General features: G+C 41.5%; 1 protein-coding gene across 1 annotated transcript in view; it reads right to left on the bottom strand.

Moving 5' to 3' along the window:
• Positions 1 to 20000, bottom strand: part of IPO13 (importin 13) — a gene marked incomplete in the record, with an annotated part of 1347960 nt that overhangs the window by 1181619 nt on the left and 146341 nt on the right. Inside the window, 1 exon segment of the mRNA XM_044085442.1 lies at positions 13524 to 13664. Coding sequence (XP_043941377.1) covers positions 13524 to 13664 — 141 coding nt within the window.

Here is a 20000-nt window from a genome sequence, read left to right as displayed (position 1 = left end):
ACAGATGACAGTAGTGAAATAGGCTAACTAGGAAAAGTGAGGTAAGATGGAGAGAGAATAATCCCTTGTTGAGAGGTACTGATCCATGAAGTCCTCAGCCACAGAAAACCACAAAGCTGGTATTCTGACACATTTCATACATGCACTGAAAGACAGTAGTACAGAAACATTAACAGAAAAAAAGGAATAAAGTAGGAAAATAACTGGTGATTTTGGCAAAACAGCTGGGAATAAAATAGGGACAAAACCCAAAATAAAAAGTTAAGGAGAGTAAGGGCAGAGTAACGGCATGGGAATGCTCGTGGAATTATTCAGAAAAATCCTTAGCTGGCACAGTAGGGGATTCATTTATAACAGCATATAACTCTGCATGAGAAAAAGCAAGGAATTTACTATGGAAATGGCAGATTAAATCATTAGGTCCATATCCAATAGCTCAGACATTATAAACATATGCTTTCCCAGCTTGAATCTCTCTGAGGTCTTGTTGTGAGGGAGGAGTCCGACCAAGCTATCTTGCAATGAAGCACAGAGGGGAAGGGACAGCTCTGACAACCTCAGAGTCAAACCCATCCTCCTGGACCCAGCACTGAAGCTTCAGCTCCAAGTCTTGTCCTGCTCTAGAGGGATCAGCACCAAACGAGTCAGGGATGAGTCAGAGTCGAAGAACTAACTGTCTTCGGATCCAGTGCATCGACCCTCAGAATTCTCAGATCCAAAAGCTCCAAAATTGGATGAATCAGAGAAGAAACAAGTGGATGAGAAACGGGTTGTAGGCTCATTGATCCAATAGGAGACAGAGTTGACAATACCACCATCCGAATTGGAGTTCCCAGAAACGTCATCATCTTATCCACATCTGCTTTGGATAGGCACCAAGAGGACATGACAAAGGATGAAGTGGAAGAGGGAAGTGACTTCCTCTTTGGCGTCTCCTGTAAGAAAGGAGATCGGAGGCATGGGGAAATAGGCTGTGGTGAGAAATGAGGACTCCAAGTTCTGGGAGATTTCAGTGTCCCAACAGTTTGATCCGAAGGTGTTGGATCTGATCTCTTCACTTTTTTAGCTGACAGCTCAGAGGCTGAAGCAGGTTTTGGAGAAAGGGCAGGAGAGCATTTTCTGTGTTCCCTGGACTCTGAAGAGGATTTTTTTGTCCCTTGGTGGATGTTTGAGCTCCTGAAACAGAAGCAGAGGAAAAAGCAGGAGAAGGAAGCAGCTCTTCTAAGACCAATTAAAATTAAATCCTCTTTGTACGACAGTTTGCTACAGGGATCCATTAATAATAAACTGTACAATTTTCTACTTGTCAACAAACCAATTGTACCAGTTATCTTCGGAATCCCAAAGACCCACAAGGGCATCAGTCCGTTGACCTTCAGACCCATTGTCTCGGGTGCGGGGGGTGTGACTGAGCCTATTGCCAAGTTCATTGACCACATCACCAAACAACACACCCATGCTCTCACATACGTGTGCAAAGATTCATGGGAATTTCTGAAACTTTTCCCTGTGTCCAACTGCCCCCCCTCCTCCTTTTTGGTCACTATTGACATCAAAGACCTTTTTTCCAGTATTCCCCACTCTACAGGACTAGACTGGTTTAGTGACTTTTTCACCAAAGAAACAAATTTGGGTAACAACTTCATCAATTTAATTATTGACATGATGAGCACAGTCTTAAACAACAACTACATTTGTTTTAATGGGGAACTTTTCAAACAGGAAAAAGGAGTAGCAATGGGGGCCTCCTGCGCCACCAACTATGCCAATGTGGTTTTGCACAGATGGGAACAGGACTACATTTTTGGCACTACTTGGGCACAGTTTGTCACCTTCTATTGCAGATACCTTGACGACATCTGCCTCATTTGGAAAGGTACTGAACACCAACTGTCGAGTTTTCTGGAATACATTAACAGTACCACAGAGTTTCTGACTTTCACACACAACATCAGTCATGAACATCTGCACTATCTTGACGTTACCATTTACAGGGATGCCCAATCCTTGGAACTACACTCCAAGGTTTACAGGAAACCCACTTTTTCGAACTGTCTACTACACTATGAGAGTCAACACCCTTTTCATCAAAAGAAGGGCATAGTCAAGGGCCAACTTATAAGAGCATCCAGAATGTGCAGTAAACTCTCCGATTTTCTAGAAGAGACTCACAATCTATACGACATGTTCACCCAAAGAGGCTACCCTGAGAACTTGCTCAACTCACTAAAAGATGAAATCTTTGCCAAAAGGGACTCCTTATATCCCCCACTGCTTGCGCAAGTGCAGATCCCCAACCTCATGTTACAACAGAGCAAAGAAATGGACGGCAATTTCATTTACACTTTCTCTGACAACTCCGAACAAATTGAAACTATTGTATCCAAATACTGGTTTGTACTGGCTGGCAATGACGACTTCAGGAGCATCATTCCGGACAAACCTAATTTTGTGAGGAAGAGGGGGCAAAACCTCAAAGACATCTTCGAGAGAAAACCCATTGCAACTACTCACAACTCTCACAACAACAAGGGCACCTTCAAATGTGGTGCCTGCAAGCAATGTCCTCTCATTGCAAATAAATCCCACATCCACCTTGCATCCAGACACACCTGCATCAGATCCCCCTGTCACTTTTCATGTGGAACAAAAGGGGTTGTTTACATTGGGCTCTGCACCACCTGTGGTGCCTTTTATGTGGGCAAAACAGAGAGGGAATTCAGGAAAAGGCTATACGAACACACTTACGACATTGAAAAGAAAAAGGAAAGCAACGCTTTTTTCAAACACTCACTTACATGTCCCAATTACAAGTTGTCTTTCATGATCCTTGAACAAGTGAACCCTAACATTAGAGGAGGGGACTGGGAATCGACCTTGGAATACAGGGAGCTTGTTTGGCAACTCAAGCTAGATGCAGGCAGGCCCCCGGGGTTAAATGGTACACTCAGTATAGGCTCAGTTCTGAAGCTCAGAAGGGCCAGATTATAGCATGTCTCATCCTATTTTCACTATTTTCAATACTGTTTTTTTGTCCATCGAACACACTTGCCCCAAGTCACCAAGTAGTGCAAATTCATGTGCATCATAACATCTATTTTTAAGGCTAACACAACAGCACTACACTGATTATCATATTACACAGGACTGCTGACTTCAAATTCACTTGGATCACACACAGCTTTTTTAAACTTTCATTTGTACTTGTATTTGTATTTCTATCCAAACTTTTTGGACAACCCAAGTTTTTAATCCCATCATAACACTCACTTGGTTTACCAGTCATGTATAAACAATGCAATGTCAATTCAATCTATGCACATTTTAATTTTCCATTTCATTTTACTATTTGGTTGTTCATTTGCTCAAAACAGTCTCAATTGTCTGATTTTGCTGTCTTGTACCAACTGACTTTGGATTTTTACCATTTGGTCTGATTTTGCTGTCTTGTACCAACTGTCTTTGGATTTTTACCACTTGGCAACTAATAAAGGATTTACCTTTTTTACGAACTATTGTCTTCACTTTGCGGTCCTGGAACTATTCTTCTTCTAAGACCAGCTTATTCCAGAGATCCAGAGATCACTCAACGCCAGAGTGTTGAAGTCTGCTCAAATCTGACAAGGAGTTTCAAAGTGGGATGCTCCTAAACAATACACGCACTCCCTCTGGGCATAAGAATTGGGTTGGGTATCTTATGCCCTCAGGAACTACACTTTTTAAAATCCGTAGGTTTTTTTAATCAGAAAAAGAGAAAAAGATTTTTTTTTGGACGCTATGGAAATTACATAAAAGACAAATAACCAGCAATGGTGTACAAGAATTACTCTATGAGTGGTAGGAAGAAGAAGAAATAAAGGAGAAAAATACCAACAATGTTAAGCAGTACCCTAGAAAAAAAAAGGCAAGAAAGCAAAAAACATTTAACGCCCAACAAAGAAACACCAAAAACTACAAAAGGTGGAAGGTAGAAATGCAGAAAGAAATTGTAAAGAATTTCTAATTTTATTTGAAAATAAGCTTTAAAAAACACCCTATAAGCTTGAGAAATCATGATCCACATCTGAAGCGAAGACATGGCAAACGAGATCTGAGGTAAAGGGAGGAGCTTGAGAGTCAGATCCAAGAGTCTAGGTAAATGCGGCAGAGCTGGATCAGAGGTCAGATCAAAGATCCCATCAGTTGAGGAATATATGAAAATGACATCAGATCTTGATGGATCTTTACTAGGTGGAGAAAGGGAACCAATGCTACCTGTGTCAGAAGGGTGTCAATGCCAAGATTTGTAGTTTGTCCCCTTGGATCTTAAGAACCACCTTTGGGATTGGGAGAGGCATAAAGGAATTCCCTCACCCCCCCTCCCAGTAAAAGGACATAGCATTGGATCTCCAGGGCTGGAGACAAGGGATCATGGAGAAGAACAGCTTGAGCTGTCTGCTCTGGGAAAAGGTAAACAGTTCTAATGGGAGAACTCCATCTGTAGACAATGCCCAGGAAGACTTCCCTGTTCAACATCCATTCATGATGGTCTTGTGAAGTCTGCAACAACATTGTCTTCTGTTAAAATATAAACAGTCTGGAAGGACAAAACTGCTTTTATTGTGCAGAACCATGCCAGCAGATGGCAGGACTTAACCCCTCCACATTTGTTCATATCCACATGACCATGGTGTTGTCTGAAAATGTGGGGGCCTGAGTCCTGGAGACAGAGAATACCTGAAGGGTTTGAATAAGGGCATTCACTTTCTTCACACTGATGGTGCAGTTCCATACCTCTTGAAGGACCACTGGTCTTGAACTCATGGTCCTACCCACATACCCCAAGCCCACATACCCCAAGCCAGATCTGAAACATATGTATGTAGATGCTGAATGAGTGTACTGCACAGAAGGGTAGCCCTGGATGGAACTGACTGAGAGACTCACCACTGCAACTCCTTCTTTAGAAAGGGCAAGTGAGGGATTAGATGTAAAGTGGGCGACAGTGCTGGGACCAGAGGTACTTCAGGTACTTCTGGATCCTTACTGTGTGCAGTCCACTGAATGGCACCACAGGTATTGTGGCTGCCATGTAGCCCACAGTTTTTATGATTTCTCTAGCTGAGGTAGAGTCCACAGAACGTAAGTTCTGGAAGTAGGTGGACAGGGGTACTCATCAATGGTATTCTGTCTGCCATCTAAGACCAGATCCTGAAGGGGGTCAGAAAAGACTTCTTGAAGTTGACAGTGAAACTCAAAGCTTTTCCACAGGTGAAATTGTGAAGCTGAGATTCACCTGCAGAGTTTCCTGGAATTAGGCCTAGATAAGATTGTCCAGGCAGGGAAATATTTGTATTCCCTAAGTTATGCCAAAGGCAGTGGCTGGTGTGAGGCACTATGTGAATACCCTAGAAGCAGTAGATATGACTAAAAGATAAAGCAGAGAACTGAAAGTGAGATGGAAAAAAAAAGATAACCTACGGAATTTTCTGCAGGTAAGGTAAAAAGGGATGTACAAGTAAGCATCCTTAAAGTCTAAGGACACCAGAAAACTAGGTAGTCTCTCAAAAAAAAATTTCCTTTGCTTTTGGGTAGTACAGTTTGTATAATCCCTTGGAAGAAAAGATTCTGGATAAGAGAGAATAAGTCTTATAGAAAAAGTGGGGTGTTTAAACAGAGGAACGAGGGGGGAGGCAGGATATAGAGGCTGGTTTACCTGGAAAAATGACTTTTCCAGGTTTAGATTCGTTGACAGTTTCCTCCTGAAATCTGCTTTCTGCCCTTCTGGGAGGCTTTGCTCCCTACAGACAAAAGTGGGCTTGGAAGGATGATTGCTTCGATATCTAGAGACTCATGTGAGAAAATCTGCTTAAAATCATGTACTCTTTTTCCCTTCTCCTGCAGAGTTTTGAAAAGTCTGGCTGCAGTATGGCCAAAAAAGGTCCCTGTAAATGTAGAATCCAGTAGCTTGACCTTGACATACTCACAAAGAGAATGAAAGCACAGCCAAACAAATCTATAGATAACAATGACGGTGGATGCAGCCATGGAGGAAGTCCTATAGCATCATACCTGCATTTAATGAAATGTCTGGCTACTTGTGTAGCCTGAGTACTGACCGTGCCTGTGCCTTACCTTTGGAATTGTCTAAATTAGCCATAGCTTTATTCAACTCCACTGGAATGGACAAAAGGTATTTGTCATCACAGTTTGATAATCTGGAACCCTAAAAGCTAAGGTGATAGAAATGTAAACCTTTTACCAAAAACTGGTCCCATGGCCCTACTAGCTCCTTCTAATGGCAACTGCAGGTAAAAGATTAGTGGGCTTCTCATTGGAAGTGGAAAGAGAAAAGACTGAAGGGTCTACAGGGTACAGGGCTTTCTGTAGAGAAACTTCATGTCCTCAGGGGCTTCATAAAACTTTTTGGGAGCTGGAGGCTGTGAATAGAGGGTAGAAGAGTATGCAAAAGCATCAAGGAAGGCTTGTGAGACTGGGGGAACAGGAGGTTGGCTTAGGAGCCTCTACCTCAAGCAAATCATAACATCTTTGTTGTACATCAGTGGCTTGACTGGACTCCCATTCAAAACGTTGCAACTTCCTAATGACAGTCTCCCTAAAGGAATTTTCTTCAATGGGGGAGTCAGGGTCAAGGTGTCAATCATCATCTGAAGCAAGCTGTCCAAGGGAATGAAAGGAATCCTCATCCGATTCAGATTTCTCCACCTCAGACAAGGAGTCAAGTTGCCTGTTTAGAAGGATGGGAGTGCTTGTGAAGGAGTGGCAATGAAGAAAAGGGGGTTTCACAGACAAAATGGCCTTGAATAGGCCTTGTGAGAATTCAAGCCATTCCTTTTTCTGAAATGTCTTTAGTAGGAGAAATAGGTTTAGATTTTTGTTCCCATTTCTTAGGTGGGATATCTACCCTAAACAAAGCGTAATGATTCTGAACCCTGGCGGACCTTGATTAAGGTGACCAGTACCTCATCACTAACAAGTATTTGAGGTATGCCCTCTGGTCCCGCTTGAGATGATCACCCCAGGTTTTCCCATCTCTACTGTTGTCCCAGGAGCAGTCCTGTCAGACATGCAGTTAGCAGTCACCATATGGGCCTCTGGTAGGGTCAGGGTACTGGGCATCTAAGGAGGGGTTGGACGTACTGCAGATTCCTGCTGCATCTTAGGAGGAACATCTGAATCAGATGGGGCAGTTGAAGATTCAGGCCTTGTCTTTTTGATCATCTTTTTGGGTGCAAGGAGGGGGTCCAACAGACGCTGGGTCCCTAAGTAATTAAAGGAAAGTCTGATTCAAAGGGTTTTTGGGATGAACTATCGGCAAATTTTACAATTCCTATAATCATGCTCAGCCCCCAAGTAAAACAGGCAGAGAATGAAGGCTGTTATAAGGGATCTGCATACCACAGTCCCACTTCCCTCTCTTAGCTGACAAGAGCAAATCTTATGTATAAAAAGAAACATTAAAGAAGGTTCCCCAACGGCATACCTATCTGACTGTAGCAGCAATGACATCATGTTCAGACAGACGCAGCAAGATAGTTAGATGATCTTATGCTCATATAGCCCCTTATGTACCCCTACACCTGCAGGCTGAGATCATAAGCAGAATGTATGGTGCTTCAAGAAGATTTTGTCTTTGGTACGCCAGACAGATGTTAAGTTATCCTGCTTGAGGTAACCTATCAAGTACTGCAACAGTGACCTAAGAAGGAAGGACATTTGTCAGATACATGTGGGAACCACCACTGTACCCAGATGTGCAGGTGGCAGACGTAGTCTTAGGAAAAGACAACTAGAAAAAGAGAAAAGCAACAATGCAACAGCCACATTGAAATAACAGCATGTTCTTACCATGAAAATCTAACAGAAGCCCTGTCTGATGAGCTGCAAGGCTGCAATCATTCTTTCCACCAATCAAAATTGAACATATTTTTTCCAAAGGCTTTCATACTCTAATTTAGATATGAACATCATGGAGAGGCATGGTGTATAATGCATTAGCTATACAAGCATACACATTCCCTGTGCCAGTCATTTCACCACCTAGCAAGCACTTTCTGAAAGAAAAAAAAAAGAAAGGAAAAGTCATACTAGTATATACTTGCCTAACATATTGAAGCCCACCAGCTGCAACTGGCAGCAGTTGCTGTTTATCCACATGGCGAAGAAGTATGGATTTCCTGACAACAGGGAGGATCCTCTCAGAGATTAGCTGATATATTTTGAATTTATCCTAAAATAACTCTAAATGAAGAATCTTATGTCTGAGACACCATAACACAGCTCAGAAGTCCTGGTGTACAAATTCAAAAGACAGTCAGTGTCAAAACAAATACTTGAAGAAAGTGAATACCACAGAACAAAAGGTTATGCTTAAGGCTGCATTTCACTAATCTGTTACCAAAGTCTGTGCTGGGATTGCAATAATGGCAGCACTGTGAATTTAGCTCCAGGATTTGTGCTTCAGTACTTTTTATAGCTGTATATATGTGCATAAAGTTGCATTCCAGTGCCGTTCTGTTTACCTTGCTACTGTTTTTTTGAGTCTGCCACACCCCCCCACTGAGAGATTAAGCTAAAGGTTTCTGAAATTCTAACCTTAGGACTAGAGCTACAGTTTGATTTTTTTCCCTCAGCACTTCCACCCTTCACTTACTGTGGTTTCAAAAGTCTGTATTTCTGGCTTTCGCCCCTTACGGTAATCTGACTTCCAAAGTCCATCCCTCCCCTCTTTCATTGCTATTATCTGTTATGTGACCTATTTAAGTAGTTTCCCACCCACTGGTTTCCACATATCCAAGTGCCCACCCAGCAAACCAGCACTGAACTCCAGTAAACCTACCTTACTACAAATTTTCTTCTGCTCATTTTCCCCAGAGCTCCCATTAGCTCAGTGCCCTCGCCACACTCTGATGGGGTCCTGAGTTAATTCTGTCCCATCCTTGGCAGACAAGAGATTTTTTTTACTGCTTTACACTTTTTAGAGTGCTACTGTTTTAGTTTTGCTTTATTTGTTGATTTTGCCTTTAAATCATTCAGAAGGTCCCCAATACCTGAAATTGCTTTAAGTTATTTTGTTGCAGCATTATACTCGCAAGCAATTTTTTTCTTGGTGTTATACCATCAAGAAGTTAGCAGTGCCCTGTATAGACACAAATGTTCATAAAGTAAAGTTTTATCTATAAAACTTCCCACAGAACTAAAACCTATAACTTAGTGTGGCTAAGACATGGCCTTTGCAAGGAGACAAGCTTAGAGCAGCTGGTTTGCACATTAAAACACTACTATTAAATCTCAGCACAATCTAACCTAGTCTAGTGCCAAACCCCAGAGACCACCCAAGGACCTCTGCATAACCCAGTCCATGATCTACAGTAAGCCACCCAAATATAGATCTGGAAAACATGGATATGCAACTTCCAAACAACTCCATAGCCAGTTTGGTAGATATGGGCATCCTGAGACAAAGTATGTTCATATTCACAGACAACCATTTAATCCTTAAACAAAACAAATTCTGCATTTGCATTTCTTGCATACTAGGAAAAAACAGTCCAAATCCACCATTCGATAAACAGTTTAATAGCTCAGGACATAAACAGCATGAATAGCAGAACAAAGCTTTCGAGTAAAAGACTCTTCTTCAGTATTTAATAAAATAAGCTTTATACACCCAATTAGTCAAAAGCTAAATCCATATTAATATCTGTACAATGTGTGCGGTTACAACACGGTTTAGTGCCAAATTTATTAATTTTTTGTCGCACATTATCTCTCCTTATATCCTTGTAGCATAAATTATCTGATACTTCAACTTTTGTGAAAGTTGGAAATTTATATCTGATGTTATTATGAAGGTTAAAACTTTTTTATATGAAATACTGATGGATGGCTCAGTTACACCAGAGACCTATAATTAGTTGTATTTGGTTAACCCAGTTACATCTTTCATTTATGGACTACCCAAAATCCATAAGAGTCTAGTCAGGCCACTAATGCAACCTATTGTGTCAAGAAAGAAATGGGCTACAGTAGCAATTTCTAAATATGTGGATAGACAACTAGTCCCTGCTTTGAAATACTGCCATAGTTATATTAAATATACTCGTGATTTTTTACAGATGTTAAAAGAGTGGTCTCTAATAAATGTAAGCTCTGCCATCCTTTTAGTAACTATGGACATTAGGTCACTCTTCACAGTTATTCCCAATGAGTATGGAATTGAAGCAGTACGGGAATATTTAACAGTACATAAGGTATATGATGAAATGAAAGTGAACCTATTATGTTCTATGTTGGACTGTGTCTTGAACATATTTGTGTTTAATAATGACTGTTACCATCAATGTCTGGGGGTGGCTATGGGTACGCCAACAGCTAACATCTATGCTAACATAGCTCTAGCTAGATGGGAAGAACAATACATATTCTCAGAAAGAGATGAATCATAAAAATGAACATCTAGTGTTCTTTAAAAGATTTGTGGATGATGTCTTCCTGTTATGGAATGGTACTAAGGAAGAACTTAATGCATTTGTAGAATTCTTGCACACTACCACAAACTTTTGGAGATTTGAAGTGAATTCATCATTTCTAGTGATAATGTGTATTTTAATTCCACAATTCATAGGAAGGATGTACAAGTTAGTAAGTATGTACACCCACAAAGCTTACACCCCAGGCATATTTTTAAAGAGGTAGTAAAAGGACAGCTTATGCGAGCTAGTAGACTTAGTAAGAAAGATGTAATTTTTGAGATGGAAATGAATGAGATGGCAGACTCTTAAGGAAAGGGGTTACAATGAAGTTATAGTACAAGAAATGAAGGGAATAGTTACTGGGTTAAGGAATGATACAGCCAGACCGTATTTGAGTGGTAAGGCTGATAACGCTGTGGTGGAGATGGAGAGAGCCAAACCAAACGGAACTATGGATAAATTGAATTATATGATTAAATATAACCGACACACAGGTGTTAAGCAAATAATTAAAAAGAACTGGACTATACTTGCATCCAGTCAAGAAGTGGTTGATCTAGTAGGTGAGACACCACATTTTGTTTTTAAAAGAGAAAAGAATTTAAAGCAACATTTATGCTACAAGGACATAAGGAAAGATAATGTGCTACAAAAAACATTAATAAATTCAGCACTAAACCGTGTTATAACTGCACACATTGTGCAGATATTAATATGGACTTCAGCTTTATACATCCAATTAGTCAAAAGCTATTTAAATTTAGAGCTGCTGGAACATGTAACACAGAAAATGTGATTTATTTCGGCAACTGTGTATGCTGCCAATGTTTTGATATTTGTAAAACAAATAAAAAACTAAGAGAGAATAAGTGCACACTGTTCTGACATTCGTAGAAATGTACTTACAGCAGGTGGTGAGCATAAATTCCAGTTTAGAATTTTGCAAGTTGTGTTTAAAAATAACAATAGGGGATGATTTGATAAATAAAACGGAGTTGGCCAAATATAAATGGATTTTTTTTTTTTTTTTTTTTTTGTAGAGCTGACCATATGCCAGGTCTGAATGTGAATAATAGTATAAAACCTATTTTTAAAAGATAGACATGACAGAATATAAGCCTCAATGAGGCTCAGTTTTAAGGGAACTTTTATAAGATGTGGGGCACTTTAAGGATGTAATTGCTGCTATTATTACGTTTGTACTTTGACTGGTTGTGCTGTTGTATATATGCTTGTGCTATGGTAGGACAATTTTAATAAACACTGAAGAAGACTCTTTTACTCGAAAGCTTTGATCTGCTATTCATGCTGCTTATGTCCTGAGCTATTAAACTATTTATCGAATGGTGGATTCGGACATTTTTTTCCTGGAATTCTGACTGCTTTTCATCCAAGTCCTTTGATTTTCTAAAGACCTGTTACTTTGCATTTCTCGCATACTCTCACTGGAGGTAAAAATCTCACATACAAACAAGGTTGTCAAGAACGCACATATCACCACCACACACACAGACCAACTTATGCTGAACCACTAAAAAGCAATTTTCCCAAACCTCAGAGACCTTCTAAGCCTATAAATGGCAATATCCATCTTCAGCAATCTCCAAAGCACTCACCAAAAACAAAACCAACCACCACACATATGCCTACATACACAGTGGCACCCCAGGAGCAAAGCCCATAAGGCAAGCAAACACTGCCCAGGACTCATATGACAGATGCCTCACTCACCAGACCAAACAAGGAGAAGGCACTGGCTATTCTCACTCACCAGACTCAACAAGGAGAAGGCAATGGCTAGTTGGTTACCTGCAGCCAGGATCTGTCAAGTTATGTGTGCACTCCAATCACTACACTAGAGGTAGCAGTATAATTCTATCACAGTCCATGTGGGCATTAATGACCTGGCATGTACTTCCCTGGACTACATGAAGAGATACACTGTTGATCTCTCTGAAAGTCTCTCAGGCAGGCATGTGTCTTGCATTTAGCAGCATTCTACGCTCAGCAAGGATGATGCCACAGTGTGAAAAAAAAAAGAAGATGGACTTCAATAACTGGCTTAGTTTCCTGCGTCTTTCCAGTGGGATTCAATATATCTCAGCATGGGAGGATATGGTTAGTAAAACACATTGCTTGCAGAATACTGGCCAAAACTTTATCCACCCCTTAGAGCAATTTTTAGGCTATCCCAAATTGATTAACTTTCTGGCATAGGAAATAAAAGCCAAAGAAACCTAAAGGTGTTACTGGTCAAAGCTAGGAGCCTAAACAAGAAGCTCCACACCTTATATTGGTCAGCCAAATGCCACTGACATTATTAGCCTTTACCTTCTGAGAAATAAATGACAAAAGGAGTGATCCCAGCATGCAGCCTTGAGGCACCCCACTACTGACTGGTCTCTTAGTGGAGGTGGAGTTCTTGTACATGTGTGTCTGTACGATGACTGAAGGTTTCAAAGAAGCTTAGCAGGATAGTGATTATTCAAGAATATGAATAATACTAATAGGACGATTTAGCTGGCCAGATGGTTACAAGGCAGGAATCAGACTAGGTTAAAATGGATAAAGATGAGCAGAATATAGTCCAGATGTGTGAATTTAATTAAAGAATGTATTTGAATAAGCTGCAGCAGCTTTACTTGATATATATGCATAAAAATAAAATTAATATACATTACTTTGATATTAAAGTGAAAAATACAAATTAAAGTAATAAAGTACTGTAAATTTAAGTATATAAGAGAATGCTATGCAGAACAAAATGTTATATATAATATGAAAGCTTCGTAAAGTACAATTGCACCACAATACTAAATATTACAGTGAGTCAAATATCATAGATTGCTGTAATAACTGACATTATTTGAAAAAGAGCATGACAGATTTCATGAAATGTACAAGAGATTGTGGATTCTATCTGATTGTTGGATGAGACGCATAAAATTTTCCCCAAAAAAGTGCATTCAACTGGTAACTGAGTACTTCCTTCCTTGAGTAAATTACTTAACACTATCTGAGTAATTATTTTTGGGATGAAATGGTTACCTGGAATGGTTTTCTCCTAGTGCAACAGCAATTCGGCAAATCCCATGGGATGTCTCCATATCTCCATTCTGCACAGCTTGTCGAAGCTGATCCTGTAATGCCAGTACCTGAGGTATGAGTTTCAGCAGTGTGTTAACATATCTGAAAGAAAAACATCACAATTACAGCAAACAGCACAGTGTGCTGTGCAGCCCAATAACACAACAATTACAACCAAAGCAATTCATAACTAAATTCAATACTGCAAACGAATACATGTGGCTTTAATGCTAATAACATGAACTAGCATACAAATACAATCAAGCTCAAACCTTTACCAAATATTGTTTTCTGGTAAATAAGCTTTTCTCATCTTATGACATAATTTAATAAACAACAAAGTACTGTCATTCATATACTGAACAGCAAACACCAAACAAAAAATGCTGAAACTGTTATAAAATAGAGAAATGTTTCAAAAATATTGACAAGTCAACCCTACGGACCATAACTTTTAGTTATGTACTTACCATAACTTCGGATGTATGGGATTCATCTCGCCTACATTCATAACAGATGGGTTCGGAGCCGATGCTCGGCCACTATACACTAGAACGGTCTCTCATTGGCTGGGCTCCCCCTTATCCCAGAATGCACCACACCTGCTTCCCCAGATCTTGTTTGTTCGCCTTCATACAGGTACAGAAAAACATACCAATAACTGTAACCAACTAGAGCCCTTCAAAAGAAGAGCTCAGCAAGAGCAATATTTACTCCAAATCCAAAAGGTAGGGGGAAGGAGGGTGGGTATGTATGAATGTAGGAGAGATGGATCCCATACATCTGAAGTTATGGTAAGTACATAACTAAAAGATGTAATGGGATCCTATCTCGCCTACATTCATAACAGATGGGACAGCGTCCCTAGCACCTAAATCCCGGGTGGCTCATCGGAACACACTCCTGAGAACTGCGGAATCAAAGGAAGCTCTGCCTCAGGAAGCCACATCAACCTTATAATGAGAAATCAAGGTGTGCGGCGAAGACCAAGTAGCAGCCGCACAAATATCATCTATTGAAACTTTGGAGTGAAATGCTACAGAGGTAGCCATAGCCCTGGTAGAATGAGCCTTGAGTGGGAAAGGTAACTCTCTGCCTGACTGGGAATAAATGAAGGAGATGCAATCCTTAATCCATTTGGCTATGGTGGTTTTGGCAACTGGTAGACCTAACCTATTCTCCGCAAAGGACACAAACAGCTGGTTAGATTTTCGTACCTGACTGGTCCTATCTAAGTAAAAACGCAGTTGCCTGTGAACATCCAACTGGTGGAAGGTATATTCTGCTCCATTAGAAAAATTTGGAAAGAAAACAGGGAGCTCCAAGGATTGCTGAATGCATAAAGGGGATGCTACCTTAGGCAAAAAGGAAGGATTCAATCTGAGGGAAACTCTGTCTTTATGAAAAATCAAATAAGGAGGAGTAGAACAGAGAGCCTGAATCTCTGAAACCCGCTTAGCAGAAGTTATTGCCACTAGAAGGGTGGTTTTCCAAGATAGAAATTTTAGATCACAAGTCGCTGCCGGCTCAAAGGGACGGGCCGTTAAGGAGGCCAGGACCAAATTCAAGTCCCAAGGGGGCACAGGATGGGCCATAGGAGGCCTGAGGAGCCAAGCTCCCTTAAGAAAGGACTTGCAAAGTCTGTTTGCCATTAAGGAAGGCTCTACGGAAACATGAAAATTAGAGATGGCCGCTAGTTGAACCTTAATTGTGGAGACTGAAGGGCCCGAATGAAACAATGAAGCTAGGAATTCCAAGACCTGCGGAACTGGGGCCATAAGAGGATCAATGCCTCGCTGCTGGGCCCAAAAGGCAAGCCTTTTCCATTTGCTGGAATACTGCTTAACAGTGGACGGCTTGCTTGTGGGAAGAGGACAAAATGTACATCACCTCTGGAGAAAGAGAGTTATCTCTAACTAAGGATAGAAGTGGAGTAACCAAGCAGCCAGTCGCAATGACCGGAGGGACGGATGAGAGTGTCCCGACTGATGAGACAACAGGTCCGGCACTGGGTCCAGAATCCAAGGGCCCTGTACCGCATACTTCTGAAGGAATGGGAACCAAACCTGACGGGGCCAGTGTGGGGCGACCAAAATCATGTCGCTCCCTACATGAAGAGCCTTCTGAATCACCCTCGGGAGAAGGGGGATCGGGGGGAAGGGATAAAGCAGACCCGGAGGCCAATCGTGGGCTAGAGCGTCCCTGGGAAACTGCCCCTGGGAGGGAGTCAGAGTGAAGAACTCTCTGCACTTCGCATTGTTGGGGCTGGCGAACAAGTCGCAACAAGGTAGACCCCATTTGGCGAAGATCTGCGCAGCCACTCTGTTGTTGAGGGACCAGTCGTGGGGCAACAGGAGAGTCCTGCTGAGCCTGTCTGCAATCACATTGGCTTTCCCCAGAATGTGCGTTGCTACTAAGAAACGTTGGGTAGCTATGGCCCAGCGCCACACTCTCATGGCCTCTCTGCAAAGGGGGTAGGACCTGGTTCCGCCCTGCTTGTTTATGTGCCAAACTACCGACATGTTGTCGGATAGAATCGCAATAGTACCTTGGGGGAGAGCATGATGAAGTGCTTGCAAAACCAGAAGCACCGCTCTCATTTCCAGGACATTGATGTGAAGGTGCGCTTCGCAATCCTGCCAAGTGCCTTGGACAGACCTGTCCAGATAATGACCCCCCACCCTATCTGGGAGGCGTCCGTGGTCACTGTGGCAACTGGGGGCTGAAGGGCGAAAGGACGCCCCCGGTCCAGGTTGGACCGACGCAGCCACCAACGGAGGTCCCGACGACAACTGTCCGTAATCAGAACCAAATGGTTCAGGGGAAGTTCTTGATACGACCATTGAACCGATAATAGCCATTGCAGCACCCGCATGTGCAGCCTGGCTAACGGAACTAGGAGAATAGTTGCGGCCATCATGCCCAATAACTGAAGAATCTGTCTGGCCGGAACTCGAGATTTGGGTAACAAGTTTAGAATCTGAGATTGTAGGACCTGAATTCTTTCTGATGGCAAAAATGCCTGCATCCTTTTTGTGTCTAAAACTGCGCCTATAAAGGTGATATGCTGAGATGGCCGCAGCACAGATTTTTCCCAATTGAAAGTGATTCCCAGCGAGAGACCCAAAGTTACTGTGGCCATCAGCGCTCGAATCAGTAGATGCTTGGAGGTGGCAGCGAGGAGCCAGTCGTCTAGATAGGGAAACACTTGGAATCCTAGACTTCTCAGGTGAGCTGTCACCACTGCCAGACACTTGGTGAACACCCTGGGGGCTGTGGTGAGACCAAAGGGCAGTGCACGAAACTGGAAATGACTGGTTCCTAGGCGGAAGCGTAAATGACTCCTGGACTCTTGACGTATCAAAATGTGATAGTAAGCGTCCTTGAGGTCTATGGAGCACATCCAGACATCCTTCTCCAATAACGGGAGAATGGACTGAAGGGTGACCATCCGGAACTTGGACTTTTTCACAAAACAATTTCAGTCACGCAACCAAAATAAAACACACAGCAAAGGGCAAAGGCCCTCTAATTTAAACGGGCCTTGCCCAGTATACTAGAAGCGCGAAAATTATAAAAATCCTAAAATTCACAAAACTGAGAAACAAACTCTCACAAAGCTGTTAAAACAGCTGTTTGTTGAAAAACTGACAGAAACCCTAGTCAAAAAGACCAAAAAGGTCAAGAAAATACACTTAGCTCCAGCCAAGTCGAGACCACGTCCAGCTTGAAAAGCGGCAAACGAGATCTGGGGAAGCAGGTGTGGTGCATTCTGGGATAAGGGGGAGCCCAGCCAATGAGAGACTTCGTTCTAGTGTATAGTGGCCAAGTCGAACCCATCTGTTATGAATGTAGGCGAGATAGGATCCCATTACATCCATTTATTTCTTGCAGTCCACATTAATAACTAGTGCTAAACTGTGCTGCATTTGGAAACATTTTTAAAAAGTGTGCTTGTTACACATGCTAAAGGTTAAGCATTGTATAGTATCATCTTTAAATACCCTGCACTGATGACATCAGTTATAAAAAAAAAAAAAAAAACTAGTGTGATTAGCAAACACGTTTTTCAGTTAACATTGTATACATTACCACTTCTAAGACAAAGTTAAACACTGCAATGTCAGTACATACACATATATACATATACACACACACACACACATATATATATATATAAATATATATATATATATATATATATATATATATATATATATATATATATATAAAATATACACACACGGGTTCCCTTCAGAAGCTCGAAATACTGAAATCTCGAATTTCAGTATTTCGAGCCCAAGAAGCCGAATCCACAGAACAGCGAAAGTTCAGAAGCGCGAAATTCAAAACCTCAAATACAGGAGGTTTTGAATTTCGCGCTTCTAAACTTCTGCTACAGTTATGTCTTCAGATAAGTATGTGTGTGTGTTAAGGGATTTGGATAGGGGCTGTGGTGAGTGTCCGTGTGTTTTGTTGCTGTGATGTGTGTATGTGTGAGGAGAATGTAGCTTTTGTGGTGGTGTTTTGTGTGTGTTTGCATGTAGTGCGACTTCGGAGTGACAATATTTAAGTACAGGGGTGTGGGAGTTACAGCCCCCCAAATGGTGGGTGCAGGGGTGCTTGTCCCCCTGTTTTCATGTAGTAGACAGACTGTGTGTGTTTGTGTGGAGAATGGGTGTGTGTGTGTGTGTGTGTGTGTGTGTGTGTATTAGTACCGTGAAATTCAAAACCTCAGGTATTCGAGGTTTTGAATTTCGTGGTTTTCAGGTTTCAGTGTTGTATGGATTTGGCTTCCTGGGCTCGAGATCTGAAAGTTTGTATAAATGAGAGAAAGAGAGGGAGAATCAGATCAGAAACACTACCTGATAAAATTCTGTGATATCAGATCAAATCCTCTTTGTCCCTTCCTAAATATATTTAAGCTCATCTGCTCCTGCCTCTCCATAAACATCTAGTTTTTGTGAGGGTCTCCAATACCCTTCAACAAACTCCAAAGGTCGTCTCACCATACCCATGTATAATGGTACTGTATCAGCTTCCTACACTTCAATATTCTTAGCACAGCAATCCAGCATTCTATTACCAACCACACGGCAGCATGATTCATTAGCTGTATTATATTCATTTCCACATCTTTGTGTACTGTATCCTTAGTAACTGGATGATACAGACTGTGCTTATTTCCCTTATTTTCCCAAAATGTAAGGCTCTGTACTTTTTGGCATTAAATGCCAACTTACGACTTTGCTGCCTCTCCAAACAACTAAAGTCTGTCTTTAGGTTAGTAATCTCACACAATGCTAATGATCCAATTTTGTTCTGTCCCTCTAAGTTTTCTTCTGCATTTTTCTGTTCTACATTGTGCAGGTAATTGTAAATTTCACAACGGGGCCAATTATTGTGTGCACATGTGCCTACCTTTTTCTGCATTTCAAAGGGGTGGATATGCAAGAGCTAACTGAGAAGGCGCTGTCATTCACAAGACAGCACAACCATTCAGAAGCTCTGTTCCCAAATAAGCAAGGTGATAACCCTGCTAGATCTTAGAGACTCCACTGGAGATCAATAAGGAGACGCACATCACAAGACAGATACTCTGATCATCCCCTGGAGAAAGCAAGCAAGCAAAAATGTGGCATCCACTTCCTCTCCCAGCTGGTATTTTGTTAACCAACTTACTCAAGCCTGACAGATGATGCAGGGGGTCAAGGCTGTGAGATGTAGTTCCTATAGTACAAGGTATGTTTCATTCAGCCCTTATTTGTCTATTGTGTAACCCTGAGAAGTCCGTTAGACATTGCTCTTGGGTCGGCCATGAAAAGGGTCTCTGTGTACAAGGGCCTACCTGGTTAACAAATGGGTATTATTATTAGCAGTGGTATTACCTTAGCTACAAGCTGAATATGGGCCATTGGTGGCAACACCATGCCCCCTCACTAATATGCTGTTTTTTACTGGTCCACCTGTTGTGTCAACGAAAATACATTGACAACATTATGAAGTGTACAGAGGCATGAATGTACTCACAACAGAAGTAAATCTTTAGGATAGAATCCCTAACAGAACAACATGCTACTGATGTCACTCTACTTTAAGACATCACTAATGTGATATCACCTTGAGTTTTTATTTAGTCGTCGTTTTAGGGAGGTACAGTGATGAGAGGAAGATATGGCTTTGGTAGCAAGTCTGGAGATTTTATTGTAACATATTTCTATTTTGGAGGATAGTGAGGAGGATAAATTAGTAAGCAGAGGGGCGCCATACAGTAGAGAGGGAAGGAGATAAGAAGTGGGGAGAATTAGTCTGGTAGCAGGAGAGAGGAAGTGGTTGTTTCTATAAAGTAGGCCGAGTTTTATGTGGGTTTTCTTTTATGTTTAGCTGGACGTGAGTATTAAATTATAGGTGTTCATCAATAGTTACACCAAGAAGTTT

The sequence above is a fragment of the Protopterus annectens genome, chromosome 10.part0 (assembly GCF_019279795.1).
Source record: "Protopterus annectens isolate FY-2018-M chromosome 10.part0, PAN1.0, whole genome shotgun sequence".
NCBI classification, from domain to species: domain Eukaryota; kingdom Metazoa; phylum Chordata; order Ceratodontiformes; family Protopteridae; genus Protopterus; species Protopterus annectens.
Note: the sequence above shows the minus strand (reverse complement) of the source record. Positions and strands in the feature narration are given on the sequence as shown.